Source organism: Python bivittatus, unplaced genomic scaffold (assembly GCF_059951505.1).
Source record: "Python bivittatus isolate LINGU-HERP-01145 unplaced genomic scaffold, Pbiv_v1 ctg000980_np1212, whole genome shotgun sequence".
NCBI lineage: Eukaryota > Metazoa > Chordata > Lepidosauria > Squamata > Pythonidae > Python > Python bivittatus.
This window is the reverse complement of record NW_028277125.1, coordinates 53,247,238-53,262,108: the sequence shown is the minus strand read 5'-3', so window position 1 is coordinate 53,262,108 and position 14,871 is coordinate 53,247,238. Positions and strand designations below refer to the sequence as shown.

Genomic DNA, 14,871 nt, shown 5'->3' with positions numbered 1-14,871 from the left:
CAGTCCCTGTTAGACATAGACCAACAAGTAGCAACATGACCACAGTCGCCTACTATGCTGAAACAACAGAAAGTGTAGTCATTTAAAGTAGTGCCATCTAGATATTTTATAGATAGTTCTGGTTTTGCAAGCCATGAAACTCTTTTGAAAAGCTGTTTTTGGTAAGTTCTTACAAAAAAATCCCCCTCTCTTATTTATCTCACCCGTGGTGTCTACTTCTTAAGTCACTGTCAGCTTCTATTAAACTGCATAAAATCAATTAAGGGCTGGGAAACACACCTGCCTGAAAGTTTGGAGAACTACTTCAAAGTGTACACAATACTGATCTTCATTGATGTATGGAACCATTTGCTATTTGATAGCTTTCTACATTCATATGTGTCAGTACATATAATTTATAAAGAATGCCTCTTCCAGAACTGCTTTGAATGTTCTTGCCTCATTCATCTATTTTTGTTTGTTTTCCCCCACTTTTCTCCCACTTAATGTCTGAGATGACTCATACCTTTGTTGCCTTTATTCTGGATGTTCTACATCTGCAAAGTAGGGTAGGTGGCTCCATCTTAGGCCTCTTCTTAGTATATTGGGCAATGTGGTTATGTGCACACAGTGCACACAGGGCAACCCTTCAGACATGGCTTCCAGTTTTATGAAGAGACATATATAGGCAGCCAATGTAACTCATTCAGATAAATAGGAACATGCTGATGGTAGGGGGACAGTGATTACTGCTGCAGAGAATGTACAGAAATGGAGAGATTCCTGTGTATCCAGGGAATAAACTGATATCCCTCTGATGCTGACAGCTCTTAGCTCCCTGTGTTGTGGAAACTGAGCTGTGACCTGCTACTCACTTTGCATGTGGGTTAAAAATGGAATGTGTGGTTTATCTTCACAAGAAGCAGAAAATAGGTATGCACAACCACAACGGCACTCTTCTCAGAAACTGTTCTTGAGATGTTGACTAGATGTGGACCACATTTGATAGGATAATGTCAGCATATATTTAAAAATGATATGAATAGAAAACGATACTGATAGTAGCATGTATGATACAGAGACAGTTTTTAGGAGGAATGGAGCAAAAAGGGGGTATTTTAAGAGGGCAAGGATATTATTGAGCACCTCTGTTATTCCAAGTTTTGTGTGCCAAACTGAACACAAACTATGAGCTAAGCCAGCTTTTCCAGCCTGTTCTTTTTTATACTTGGTAGTCTTGAAGTCTCATTATCCAGAGTCAGATCAACAGGGATTCGTAACACAACTTTATAGTAGACATACATAAATTATGTTAGTGTAATGTTTTTGGTGCAACGTTGATCTTGCAAATTATTTGGCTTCAAAACCTATAGCATTTTAAGGCTTTTCTATTCATATCATAATCAACCAAGCCATTTTTGCAAGTATTTTAAGAGTATTATTTGATATAAGATAAATAAAATAGTGAATGCAGCAGATGCTTCATTTTCTTTGGGTCAAAAATATCGAAGAAGAAACAAGAGTGTGAGAGTGACAGTTATTTCACTCTAATTAACATGCTGCTTATGGGATCTACATTTCTGAGGATGAATGAGAGTGAAAGAGTCTAATACAAAAGAAGAATTCAGTTTTTCTTGAAAGTAGCTCTTTGGGATCCTACAAGAGTGTTTAAGTTTGTGAATATTAAATTCTAATTATTTCTTCAAGTCTACTATGAATTATTGAAACAGTTGTCATTTTTTCTTTGTGATCATGCTTGCATGATGACGACTTTTTGAAGGATCATTGCTGTCAGTTTGTTCAATCACCAAACACATTTTTTTTTCCTCTAGACTCATGGGATTTGTTTTACCATGCTACTGTTCTACTTCATGCAAATAAAGGCTAGAAATCTGCTAGATCTTAATTTGGAGACCACTTTCCCAATTACATCAATATATCTCATAAGAATCATTCTGCTTTTTTGGAAAGTCTTTGTGACACCATAGTTTCTAACGTTCGTATTAGTCTGATCATTCAGACTAGATTCTCATGCTATGGTTTTCTTGTCTGCATCTTAGCATGTTGAATAAACATCATAAGTATTTATTTTTGTCCCAGTCCAATAAAAACACAAATACAAAACTTGAAAGTACATGATAAGCCAGGCCTGAAATGATTAGTAATGAAAGAAGGTCCTGGCTTCTGGAACCCAGTTATTACTAAAAACTTGGGAACCTTTAACATGATTGTCTGTATTTGGTCTTGTTGGAAAAAGTCTCTAACTTCTTGGTCAGAGACTCAACTAAGATTTTGACAATCATATGTATAAGTGCCAGACATAGTAGACAATCTAACAGTACATGAATTGCTGACTCAATCTATTTGTGTGTGAACACAAAAATATAATCTCATAATCTTAATCTCACAATACAGTGGTACCTCGGGATACGAACTTAATCCGTTCCGTGACTCTGGGCGTATCCCGAGTTGGTCGTAACCCGAAGGAAATTTCCCCATAGGGTTCAATGTAAATCCGGTTAATCCGTTCCGCCCTCCGAATTTGGTCGCACCCCGAAGCAAATTTTCCCATAAGGTTCAATGTAATTACCGTTATTCCGTTCTGGCGTCCGCGGACCATATGTCAGGGGCGGGAAAACGGTCGGGCGCGGCGCGAAAACGGCCGGGCGCGGTGCGGCGCGAAAACGGCCGGGCACCGCGCAGCGCGGCGGAAAAATGGCTGCGGACCACGTGTCAAGGGCGGAAAAATGGCCGCGGACCATGTGTCAGGGGCGGAAAAATGGCCGTACCCCGAGGCGGAGTTCGCACATCGAGGTAAATTTTTGCGGCCAGAGCTGGTCGTAACTCAAAAAGTTCGTTAGTAGAGGCGTTCGTATCCCGAGGTACCACTGTACATGGATGGACTCAACCATAGTTTCAACTGGGAAGCTGTCAGCATCTTAGATCAAGCCAAATCCAAAAAAATGAGGTAATTCCTGGAAGCTTGGTTTTCAGACAAGTCAGTGATCAACAGGCATATAGAGATAAACAACATTTACACACCATTCAAAAGAGACAATAAAAAGGAAACAAAAAGACCAGAATACCTCCTTGCTAGCAGTCAACACCCAGATAAGCAGTAAACAATACCCTAATCAAGGAACTACCAACTCAGACAAACAAGCAGTAAACAACAGGCTAATCTAGGAACTACCAAGAAAAAAACAACACCCCCTCCAACACTTGACAGGGCAAGCTACTGTATATAAACAGAGCAAACCCCACTCCCTTCTAGCACTGAAGATGTTACCTAGTCAGATAATGAAACATCTGCAAGAAAACAACCAAGCTCAGAGAACCCCAAGGACTCCACACAAAAATATAGTTATTTTATGGAAGGTTAGAACAACTGCCTGTTGTCCTCATAATGAGTAATACACCAGTTTGGGCCAAGGCAAAAGATATCCTGTATGGACCATGGCAGATATTATAAATGTATTTAGGGATCATTCTTGGGGTGGCGGAAGTGGTGGTGGGTAGGCAGCAACTGCACCATAATGGAAGTCAGTAAATTTAGCTCTGTCGTTTTGAAGATCTAAATCCCAAATCCTTATATGTCTATCAGATTGCTTCTACTTTGAAGCTCTTCAGTCTAAAAATCTAAATGTTATGTTCCATGTCCTTGCTCAACATCAAATGCTCTTAATCAGTTATACCTTGACCTTCTCTTGGGACCTGCCTGAGACTTTGCCACCTCAGATGTTGGTTAAAACAGATTTGGGAGTTGGGGAGAGCATCTGTGTTTTACCTTACTCAGATAGATTCACCTTATCCTTGAGGAAGCAAATTGAATCCAGTGTGGCTTATTACGACTTTTCATTCCTGGCTATATCATCCATTGGTCCAGATAAGACTTTGGCCAAACTTAAACAGCGTAAGTATTATATCATGATCTGGTTCATAAGTCATGACTTGGGTCTCTATTGTGGATCCTATGAGACCAATAAATCCCCCAGCATTAATAATAAAAGGGAAAGCTAGCATATTATAAACCAAAGTATCAGCCTCAAGAATAATCTGTATTCCACAAGACAAGGATGTCCCCTATCCCCACTTTTGTTTATTTTGGTTTTGGAAATTTTAAATAGAGATATAAGACAAGATGAGGGGATAATGGGAGTTAAAATCAAGAAAGAGACACATAAATTGAGAGCCTTTGCAGATGATCTGGTGTTGGTGCTAGAAGATCCTCTGAAAGGAATACTAATGAGAAAATTAAAGGAATTTGGTGCACTAGCTGGATTTAAGGTTAATAAATAAAAGACAAACATGCTAACAAAAAATATGAAGATACAAGACCAACTAGAATTGATGAATAAAACAGGTTTTAAGATTGAAAAAAGGTAAAATATTTGGGTGTTAATCTGACAAATATGAATTGTATGTTGTTTCAGAATAATTATGTTAAGACATGGAATGAAATTAAGAAAGCTATGTCAAGATGGGAGAAATTACAACTATCACTGTTGGGAAGAATTTCTGTGATAAAAATGAATGTCTTACCTAGGATGCTATTTTTGTTTCAGACAATACCAATTGTGACTACTGACTTAGCATTTAAACGATGGCAGAAGGACGTAATTTATTTGGTAAGGTAAAAAACCATGAGTTAAATATAAGGTGTTGCAAGATGCTAAAGAAAGAGGGGGTTAAACCTAGCCTTGCCTGATTTCAAATTGTACTTTGCCGCTTCCTGTTGGGTTTGGTTGAGAGAATGGGTGTTACTGAGAAATAATAGATTATTAAACTTGGAAGAACACAAATTGAGATTTGGGTGGCACCGGTATTTATGGTATGATAAAGTTAAGGTTCATGTGGATTTTAAGAATCATTTTATTAGACATGCCATTTGGAGGATTTGGAATAGATATAAACCTAGACTGTGTGCGAGAATACCTCTATGGTTATCCCCACAAGAAGCATCTTATAGGAAAGAAATGGTAACTAAGCAGAAATGGTTAGCTTATGGCGATATCCTCGATATTCATCAAGGAGAAATTAAAATAAAATCAAGAGAGGATTTGATATCTCAAGGACATTCACGCCACTGGTTTTCATATGTACAACTTAGAGAAAGATTTAAAGTTGATAAAAAAATATATGGTTTTGAACAAAACAATGCTGTTTTTGAAATTGAATTGTGTACCAGTGGTGAACACCTTATTGCTAAAATGTATAAACTTTTGTTGAGATTTGAAACAGAAGATGAACACGATAGAGACTGTATGATAAAATGGGCTAAAAAATGTGGACATAATATACAAATGGAACAGTGGGAAAATATGTGGATGAAAGGGTTAAAATTTACACTGTGTTATAACTTGAAGGAGAATTTCTATAAAATGATGTATAGATGGTATTTGTCACCAGAAAGGCTATCCAAAAGGTACAAAGGAGTTTCAAATATATGTTGGAAATGTGAATAACATGAAGGGACTTTTTATCATCTTTGGTGGACATCTAATAAAGCCAAAAAATTTTGGACCGAAATTCATATATTAATTCAGAAGATCTTAAAGGCTAATATACAGTTAAAACCAGAGACTTTCCTTTTGGAATTGATGGATAAACAATTGGAAAAAGCTCATGGACCTTTGTTTTTATATATTATAACGGCAGCTAGACATTTATACGCTCAAAGGTGGAAAGACTCGATATTACCCATAGTGGAAGAATGGACTGGGAAGATGATGGAGTTAGCTGAGATAGCAAAATTGACAGCTTTGCTTAGAGAAAAAACATTGACTAACTTTAATGCCAATTGGAAGCTCCTTTTGGACTTTTTGCAGGAGACAGAAAAAAATTAAATGATGATATATGGATTTGATGATTAGTTAAAATAATAAGTTATACAAAATATGTATGTTAACATGTAGTTTTAGAGTAAGAGGTCACTGTATGATTTATACCTGCTGTATAAGAAGTCAGAAGTTATTCTTTTTATAATCTTTCCTTTCCTTTCCTTTCCTTTCCTTTCCTTTCCTTTCCTTTCCTTTCCTTTCCTTTCCTTTCCTTTCCTTTCCTTTCCTTTCCTTTCCTTTCCTTTCCTTTCCTTTCCTTTCCTTTCCTTTCATCACTTTTGTATTCTTTATTTCTAACTCTCTTGTCCTGTATTTCTCTCTTTGATTATTAGTTCTTGTTTGCTTTTAACTTTTTGCTTTTTATAACTTAATAAGGTTCTTACAAAAGAATAATCTCTATTCCCAACAATGTTGCTAGACCTCTCATATGTACTGCAGGCATTCTTATAAAATAAATGTGAATGACTACAGCCCAGGGCTTTGTTTAAAAGTGCACCAACTTGCCCAGAAAAAGACAATGATAAACTGAGCTGGCAGAAAGCATCCTGGGAGGTTGTGCTGGTGTGCTGATAGTATTCTCTCAAAATGTAATCTGTACCCCACTGACCCCAAAGGGTTGGGGATTCCTGGCCTGTGACTTAATATGTGAACTCAACTGTTTGTGGTGCATTTGGCAAGCCATGGGGACTTACAGAGGTAAACTATAGTCACAGAGCGGGGCATTCAGAGGTTAGTGTCATAAGCTTTTGAAAGTAATTTTATAAATGGGATATTGGGTGCATACATACTGGGCATGTGGGAAAAGCATCATATATAAAGATAATAAAATTGTTTTGAAAGAATACTGACTTACCCTACTAATGGCACAGTTGTTAGAGGATTGGTGAGTGGTTGAGATTCCTTGAGTATTTCACAACCTATGATATTGGGTAATTGTAAGCCCCGACATATATGGCAAAGATAGCTTGATGATTTAACAAAGATAACATGGTACTGTTAGCATTCTTTATAATGTCAGCCTTAGTAGGAAACATGACCAGATAAGCTAATTCTATTTTATTGTATAGCTACATTAACAGAATCTTGCAAGTCTGAAAGTACAATTCTCCTGCTGTCTCTTTACAGCCTGAAAAATTAGGGAGGTCCCTTCTGAGCCTTTTGCCCCACCCATTTTGCAGCTGTGGGCTATGCTGTCTCTTATCTGACCATTCCCTAGGCAGCATCTCTACCCCTCCCCCACCTCTCCTAAGGTCTTTCCCACATACCATTACACATAACTACAGGTAACAAAGTCCACTTGCTTACTTTTGCACTATCCACAGCTGGAATAATTTTGAATAAGAAATTATGAAAGAAAAGGGATTGTTTGATCCTTTCCCCACTTCAAATTAGATCATATGTATTACTCCAGTGGGGCTAATTAATCATGGCTGCTACTAGCTCTGCTCTCCACCTTCCTGGAAGAGATGGAAGCTTTTAAGATTACAATGAGGAGCTCCAGATGGAAACTAGTGATTGATCCTCTGAGGAGTGAACTGGGGAGAGTCTTACAAAGCAGCAAGCCCCTCTGTAGCTCTGAGAAAGTTCTGGTGAAACCTAGGGGAACTTGTCATTATGCAAAAATCAGAAACAGTAGCCAATGATCCTGGATTTTCCACATCCAGTCTAGTATTCTAGATGCTGAATCTCATGGCCTCTATGCTGAGGGCATCTCTCAGTTTTCATGGCTAATATATGTTCTCTGTGTTAACCAGTCTCTTCTTCTGAAGGTCTATAAATTATACACACACACAGCATCTTTAATATACTGTACAACCAGAATCTCCTGATATATTAAGAATGATTGTTGAAAGACACCTTGTCTGTGACCCACAATTTATATCACCCTCCCCTAATTCATTATTCACTATGACTCCTGAAATTCCAGCCAATGGCCATGTTGGCTGAGAATAAGGAGAATTGTAGTCACAAGCCATCTGGAGAGCACCAGGTTGGGGAACTATATATATTTGGCACAGGGAGTTTTAGTGTAAAACAAATATATAAAGTTGGAACTTTCCATGTAGTCATGAAAGGTTTATACGTAAAATTTAAAACCACTTGGTTTTTTTCAATTTCTTGTGCACAAAGACCAATTAGATCAAACCATATACTTCAGCCAAGATCACAAGACTGCGTAGATTTCAGATCTCTAGTCAACTATCAATTTTTTTCATGATTCTGAGGAACCATGAAAATAAACACAAGCTGTTGAAAGCCCAGTCTAATAGAATAGTGATGTTATCCAGCTTCTAGGATTTAATGTTATTGAGTTTCAAGAGCTTTGAAGACAGATGAAACAATTTATTTGAACTCATTGATAGATAATGATTATTTAAGGGTGTTTTCTGTTTTGTAAGATAATAATCATATCCTGGATTGAATTAAGTCAGAGGGTGAAAGAAGTTAGATCACTTTATTATTAAGATACTAAGCAGGATTGGTCTCAAGTTATTTGTGTTCCCTGCCCTGCAGCTGAGACTTTAAAGGAAAATAATGTAATTCCTTGGAGTTATAAATTTTATGTTTCTTGCAGTAGCAGAGTCCATTGTACCTGTTTAGCTGGAAATGTTTTAGCTAATAAGACATCCATGAGTTCATCTCTAAAACATAAATCTTAAATGGAGTAAGATGTTGAAATCTGATTTTTTTTACATGAAAAATAAGTAAAAATTGAGTAAGTGCTCTCTTACAACATATGGAGGAATTGCTCACAGTCCAAGAGAACTTTGTTAAACTGCTAAAGTTTATGGATATATTTGTATGAGCCTTTCTGACAAACAGATTGTACCAGTGTCCAAGGTACAATTGGAATAATATTGGGATGTCTTATAAACATGTACTTATGTTTAGTCAAATTCAGTGGGTGGGAAATGCTGAAATGTTTGCTGCCAAACGTTCTAGTAAAGGTACTTCTGCTGTGGCATGCATTTTGTGAAAGTGCTCATTAAATTTTCTCAAAATTTAATATGTGCCCCACTGATCCAAAAAGGTTGGGGATGTGTGCTATATGTCCATCAAGTTGACTAATTATCGCCCTCCTTGCCTGTCTGTAGGTCCTTTCATTACTGAAACCAAGTATATATGAGTCCTGGGATTGACCAAATGTGTGAATGTGTATCCATTTTCTGTCCCCCACAGAAAAATATTAAAAAGTTGCTCATAGTTTTCTCCCCGGTCCTTAATCCATCTTCATTAAATCTCTGTTTGTCTATTGTAAACACAATACAATTAGTTGGGTGATTGAATTAGCATGTATGTGCAGGAAATTAAAATATAAATGTAAACCTTTCACAATGCAGTTGGGTGAAGGAAGTATGACTGAATGGATTTCAGACTTGTAGAGCTCAGCCACAAATTTTATAGATGATCTCTGAACAGGGTTAGGAGAATATGATTCAAAGATCAGCTGAGTGAATGAACTATGTAGACGACAGAAACAATAGGCAAGGATTTGTAGAACTGTGAAGAAACTTGAAGAACAAGCAAAAATACTCAAGATCACCACAAAATGGTGGTGACATTCTCTTCAGGAATGGAGAAACACTGTAACATATTTGGACATTTGAATGATGGTATGAAGTGAAATTTGTAGCACAGGAGTACACAGGGGAAGAACCCACACAGGTCAGTACTGTTCAGTACTGCACGTTGGATGACATTGACATAAGTCACTGTAGCTGCATTCACACTTTTAAATCAGGAGGAAAGAAAATAGAGGTGCATTTGTTAATCCTACTCCTTTCTCATAGTACCATATTCAGTTCTAAAGCACTACATGTGTTGGATAAGTTTTCCAGTAGCACTGTGACATGAAGGAATGAGCGGGGCTAAGCTCAGGCATTCTCCTCCTGAGTATAAATGCTTTAATGGAGCATATCGTAAGTGTGAGGACTTTACATCCATTTTCCATTTCTACTTATGACATTTTAATAACTAAATAATTTTTCTGATAATGTTTGAATTAGCCATTTAAATTCTTATTACTTCAATAGTCATAAACTCCAAGCAGCCTCTGACTGATAGTGAACCAGTTTTAAACAGTGGGTTCACATATTTAAAGTAGGATATGTCTGAGGAGGTGAATTTCAGATTTCTATACCAGTGACCTTTGATGAAGTTCAGCCAAGTTAAGCACAAAATTATGCTACCCAAAACAATTATGAATTTGGAAAGTAAGAAGTATATCAGAAAACTGTGTGTCAAAGCATCTCTTAAATTATACCACATGACATAAGTAACATTCAAGTGCTGAGAAGAGAAAAATCACTAAATTACAGTTGACTTTCAATGATATCTTGGAGGCTTGTTGGTGCAAAAAGAGAGATTAAGGAGCAAAACATTAACATAAAATGTTCCAAGAAGACAAAAGATACAGGAAGGCCACAAATTCCTTCATCAGCAGGTTTTGTCACTGATTTTATGATGAAACATTAAATGTAAACCATAAGCTAGTTCTTCAAACCTGAGTAGGATTAGATATGCTTTCAGTGTTTTATTTTATGTGTTTTTAGAGGTTTAATCCAACCTATCATTCTTTCTATAGATAGCTCCTCTTAATAGACAGTCTGGACTAGACAAAAGTAACAAAATCTCTTTTATCTGGTAAATGGCTGTTTTGTTAAATCTGGGATTTCTGAGGAATTACAGGCCACCTTTGGTGTTATTTTTTTAAAAGAAACTAGCATTTTTGTAAATGCATGTATCTGACAAAGTCTTGAACTCTCCCCTCCAAATATTGTTTTCCTTGAGAAGCAGATTGTACTTCTGTGTAGATATTTTCTACACAAGACAAATTGCTATATGAGTAAGATTCCATCTGTGGTGTAAGACTGATGTAAAAAGCAACCCTTAATAAACTCAAGGAGATAACTGATGATTTAACTCTTGAACCACATCAGCATGAATGGATTATTTTATATCCTCCATCACACCTTGGTGTCTGTATACTTACTGTAGCGAAATGTGATCATAATCAGGGAAGAGGAGAATGAGCATGGGCATATGGGGGGGCAAGAGAGAGCAGATGACAGGGTACATCATGATGTCATGAAGCAAATGTTGCAACATGTACTTGCATCAGATATTGAGATGCAGGTATCTGGCATTTACACAATGACATCACTGTGCATATGTCATCATTTTGGCATCACTGCAGTTTGCTGAGAAAGAAACACTCTCTTACTAGCCAAAGAAGAATTGAGAGAGCACGAGTTATCTATGGAGTGAAGTTTCTGCTAGGAAAATCAACCTAACAACTGTAAGCAACATGTGCACTTTTCAAAAATGATTTAGAAGAAGTGCTTCAGGTCTTCTGCAAGCACAGTACCTCTCTTATTTATTAAAGTAGTCTGTTTTTCTTTTCAGGCTTCTGCAGAAGCCTGGGAAAAAGGTGTGGCTGCTTTAGGAGTTACATTCATGTTAGTAAGTGGATTTTTCAAAGTAGCATCTTTTTTCCCCCAGGTTTGCATGGAAGCCTGATGAAAGCTTGGCTGCTTTCTTGCTTTATTTCCATGATTCATCGCCACCTCAATCTGAAGGGACTCTTGGTAAATAGAGAGAGGTGTTTGTGTGAGGTCCAAAGCACTTCTTCCAATTATTTTTGAAGTGCACACCCCTACACAATTTATACACTGTAGCTATTATAAGCAAACTAAGTTAATGCTCTGTAACAAAAAAAAAAGACCAGTTTGTAAACAATAATACTTAAATTGATTCTCGTGTAATAACTCAAAACTGTGAAAATTTCAGACTAAGAACAAACAAATAGCACACTGCTGTATTGATCCTTCTGTCAAAAGGAATGAGAAAGTAAGCCATGTCTTTCATGGTTCACTGCTATAATGTGGACCCTGGAAAAATCTAGTTTTCCCTCTCCTATCAAATCAGAGCTGAAAGCCATGATTTGTTTTTGTTTCCAGTCCCTGAGTTGTTTGGCAGAGAAATCAAGAATCCTGGTTTGAATGTTAAGCTAAACAAACCATTGGTGGAGTTTACCTTATGTTTAGCTACTCACACTGGCAGGATGAGTCAGGCAGATGGTTATCCGTTACCCCTGTTGTGCAGATACAACCGCTGTGTATGAGAAAGCTAAGGTTTTAATTACTTGAGATCCTTTGAAGTGGTGATCCTGGATAATTAACTGAATTCTTCTGCCTGTAAATCATGTGTTTTGCCATTGAGCTATGGAAAAGATAACCTTAAGGGCTGAGCTTTCATTCTTAAAACTTCTATCTACAGGAATGAGAAAGGTAGCATGTGCTAGCAAGTGCCATAAATATTACTTTTCTATCATTCTGCAATAGCCATTTGAATCACACAAAATGCTGTTCAGTTACAATTCTGAATAAAAGTCAAGTAGCTTGACCCAGAGTTTCAAGTCATAGTTATACTGTACAATAGTACAAGAGGAATGATTATGCAAGTACTAAAATTCCAATCTTATTTTCTGATGTAGCTCATTTTATAGATTCTGTCTCTTCCCACTCTTCTCATTCCTCATATTCCTATATATGAGAGGCCTGTATTTCTCCCTTTCCTTACTTGTTATCCAGTTACCTTGCCAAATCATGCCAGAGTCCCTAAGTTAGACTCATAGACCGAAACCACTGTTAAACAAAAGATAATTGACTTATTTTGTTTTGAAGCTGAAAAGTTGAAACGATCATATTTCCTTCAGTATATAACTAATAGGAATGACCATATTTCTGTGTCAGGTAGGCAAAGAATCTCAGGCTCAGCTCCTGCCATCTCAAGGAAAGGTCTGGAAAAATCCTTGTCTGAATCCTTGAAGAGCTGCTAAAAGTCTGTATTAACCCCAAGCCAGCAGAGCATGCCAGAGACAATAGGGAGTTAGAAAGGCCAGTGATCCTGGATCACAATTTATTAAGACTTAAAGTAGAATATTGTGTACCTGAAGCATTCACTTTCTCTTCCTTGACAAGTAAGCAAGAGTACTGTAGAATTGATGAAATCTGCAACCATACAGCCAGAAAGTGTCTGTGGGGTAACCAGCCTCTTGCACTTTTGAAGATTTGGAGGCCCCTTTGTCCCAAAAGCTTCTTAAGCAATACAGTATATGCAGCCTTGTTAAGAAGAGGAGGAAGGGAGGTTACAGTTGTGAATTCAAAATCCTCAAGCTGAGGATTTCCATCCAAGTGACGCTTCCTGTGCAATGATTAAATTCAGAACAGTATTTTAAGCCAAAGTTCATCATGGCAGAGCTGAAAGCGCCTTTGTTTATGACAGGATCTTAGTTTTGAAAACTGTAATAAAGTACCAAGATGCATGTAATTGTAGGGAAGGAAAGAAACAGCACTTTCTCGATTAAGGCTTCTGAATGTCTTTCAAGAAATTTCTCTGCCTCTCTTTCCCCACTCCCACCCCAATCCTCCCACTACCTTCTTCCAGTGAAGAGGAGAGAAGCTAGTCTGTTATTTGTTCAGCAAACTGGAAAGCCTTGTGTGTCTCTTACTTGAAGTTCAGAGTTCCTGGTTCAGCAGTGACAGTTCATTCAATAAAATGATTGTCCAGATTTCCAGAATGGCCCATATTGTACTGATCAGGTTCCACAGTTGAGCTTTCAGCCTGCAGACAACAAGGCTCAGTGTCTTGATTACCCTGGTTTGTATCTTATAGAAATATAAGGGTAGTCTTTGCAAATAGGATTCTGAATTTGTGCACTGAGTATAACTGAAATATGATTTTGATTTACTGGCACTGCAGTGATCATAATGTTTGCACAGTGACTGCATATTCATGTTTTATTTGTTACTAACAGTTTGCACATCAAGACAAGTTTTCTTGTCAGATTGCTGTGATTCACATTTTCTCAAGTACCAACCCTGCAATGTTTCCCACAAATACCTGACTAAGTTAAAATGCTGCTCAGTGCAAACTATTTAGGGAGAAAAAAAAAATGCTTTGGTATGTTTTTGTGCAAGTGTCCTATGAACAATTGATATTTTCTTCCAATTTCTTCTAATTGGTTTTAGTTTGCTTGCTGAGGATTTTATTCTTTGAGATTCATAAAGTCAGAAATGTAGCTTACCAGTCACTTATCTTGAGGCGCTTCTGGCCTATCCCTGCAGTCCTGGCAGATAACATACAGAAGAGACTAATTGGGCCAACTGGATGCCATAACTAGTTGCATTTCATTGGTAATTCCAATGTTGTGCAGGAGTGATGTGTTCTGCAGGTAGTCCTTGTTTAGCGACTGCCTTGTTAACTGTGACCACAGTTACAAGGGTGATGAAAATGTAACTTTATGACCAGTCCTCACATTAATGACTTTAGCAGGTCTGTAAAGCAAAGGAAAGCTGAGGTAAGATCATAAGCACAGTTGCAGTTTCACTTAGCAGCCACTTCACTTAACAACTAAGTTGCTGGTCCCAACTGTGATTGCTAAATAATTACTACCTGTATTTACAGATGTGTCAATTGTATACATTTTGATGTAACTGCTTTGCTTGGGGGGGGATGAGAGAGAGAGAAAGAGAGAGAGAGAAAGAGAGAGAAGAAAGAAAAGAAAGGAAGGAAGGAAGGAAGGAAGGAAGAGCATCTCATCTACAAGTATAGAATATTTTATCTGTATTTATTTGTCTAGGAGAGTTTGGGAAATTGTTCATTTAAATGTGAGTTATACAATGCATGTAGTTTGTTGAGCAAGAATGTATCATCTGAATAGATACATGTCTCTTTGTGAGCGCATCCCTGAATATTGATTTGTTTTCTGTGATATGAGATTTTTTTTGTTTAGCATTTAGGTTTATTCTTGTACTTAGATACATGTCTCTGAGCTTCCTCAATTTACATTCTGTAAAATGGGTATGGAAGATAATGTTTTGGATTCAGAAGACTGGTTTTATGCATTGGAGCTCTATCTTCTACTTGTGTCTTTTGCAGGTTACTTTTTGTTTATCCTCATCTGAGGGAATGCATTTTTTGAATTGGCCATTTGATAAGAGTGCTTACAGCACACTATTATAATTCCAAATTTGTTAATTGAATCCAA

General features: G+C 37.3%; 1 protein-coding gene across 2 annotated transcripts in view; it reads left to right on the top strand.

Moving 5' to 3' along the window:
• Nucleotides 1-14,871, top strand: part of AFAP1L2 (actin filament associated protein 1 like 2) — a 91,530-nt gene that overhangs the window by 28,991 nt on the left and 47,668 nt on the right. The window contains exon 1 of one of the 2 annotated variants that reach the window (XM_088131805.1): nucleotides 4,544-4,607. The exons of the other annotated variant lie outside the window; for it this stretch is intronic. Coding sequence (XP_087987931.1) covers nucleotides 4,583-4,607 — 25 coding nt within the window. The 5' untranslated portion in view covers nucleotides 4,544-4,582. Of the gene's footprint in view, nucleotides 1-4,543; nucleotides 4,608-14,871 lie in introns of those variants that run through there. 2 annotated transcript variants of the gene reach the window in all.